General features: G+C 34.8%; 1 protein-coding gene across 1 annotated transcript in view; it reads left to right on the top strand.

Moving 5' to 3' along the window:
* The first annotated feature begins 224 nt into the window (after nucleotides 1–224).
* Nucleotides 225–1,121, top strand: part of LOC118478563 (probable serine/threonine-protein kinase DDB_G0267686) — a 15,811-nt gene continuing 14,914 nt past the window's right edge. The window contains exon 1 of the mRNA XM_035972413.1: nucleotides 225–498. Coding sequence (XP_035828306.1) covers nucleotides 435–498 — 64 coding nt within the window. The 5' untranslated portion in view covers nucleotides 225–434. The remainder of the gene's footprint in view (nucleotides 499–1,121) is intronic.

Below are 1,121 nucleotides of genomic sequence, written 5' to 3'. Positions count from 1 at the left end.
CACACACACACACACACACTCATACACACACTCTCTCTCACTTTCTCTCGATCTCTCTATCTCACTCTCTCAATTACTCTACAAAGCTAGCAATACATAAACACCAGAAACCACAAATAAATACATTAATGTGTACTTCACGAAGCTAATTCTACGGTCCACTTTTCCACAATATGAAACCATGACGCCTGCTCCTATCCTACCTTCCCAGCGCACCCCGGGAAAAAAGTCAAAAGTGACATGAACCGATTACCATACTTTGCTGTCAAACTCGGCGTAACTCGAAGGGAGGGGATATTTCTGGTACCCTATTGGCTGAGAGGAGCAGGAAATCTCGTGTTTTTGCGAAAGGGAAGGGAAAAGCGGTGAAATTTAGAAATTTCTTTTAATCAGGATGAGCACTCAATTTTATATCGGATTGTTTCAACTTCGGCATGAAATACAAAACCCTTGCCCCTGGCAACGCAAATAGCAGTGAAAATTCATTGACTTCTAGAGGTGAGAAAAATCATAACTTGAAAAATTAGATTGTGTTGTTTTTTTTGTGTTTTGTCTTTTTTATTATTATTTTGTTTTTTACAAAAAGAAATTGACAAGGGTATAAAAACATTTTTCTCTCTTTTAATTGATTTTATAATATTGTGCCAAATACTAAGGCCTGCCTATTTCAGCAATAGACGTATTATTCATCTTAGACTTAGAACCGTAAAAATGGCCGGGGATGGGGACTATTCGACCACAATTACTCCTTGTATTTATTTTGTTTTCTTTTCCTTTTCTAAAACGTATTTATTCGTTCCTCATGGTTTCTTTTTGGTTTTTATGTTGTAGTCGTTTTGCTTGTTGTCCGTATGTTTCTTTAACTTTTCTTCTTGGCTTAATTTTCTCAAAGTTTTTTTTCTTTGCTCTACCAAGGGAGAATCGGATATTTGTACCTTCTGTATTGTACGGAAATTGCTTTGAATTCCATGAAAGCCAAGATCTTTTCTTTAAACTCAGTATTTAAAAAACAAAAATAGATATAACTTTTTAATGTTTCATTGTCCTGCAGTGCATTCTTTCGTATTGTCAAAGATTCTGCGTGTCTTTATAGTCAACATTATTATTATTATTATTATTAT

The sequence above is a fragment of the Aplysia californica genome, unplaced genomic scaffold (assembly GCF_000002075.1).
Source record: "Aplysia californica isolate F4 #8 unplaced genomic scaffold, AplCal3.0 scaffold00684, whole genome shotgun sequence".
Classification (NCBI taxonomy): Eukaryota; Metazoa; Mollusca; class Gastropoda; order Aplysiida; family Aplysiidae; genus Aplysia; species Aplysia californica.
This window is presented reverse-complemented; position numbering and strand designations above follow the sequence as displayed.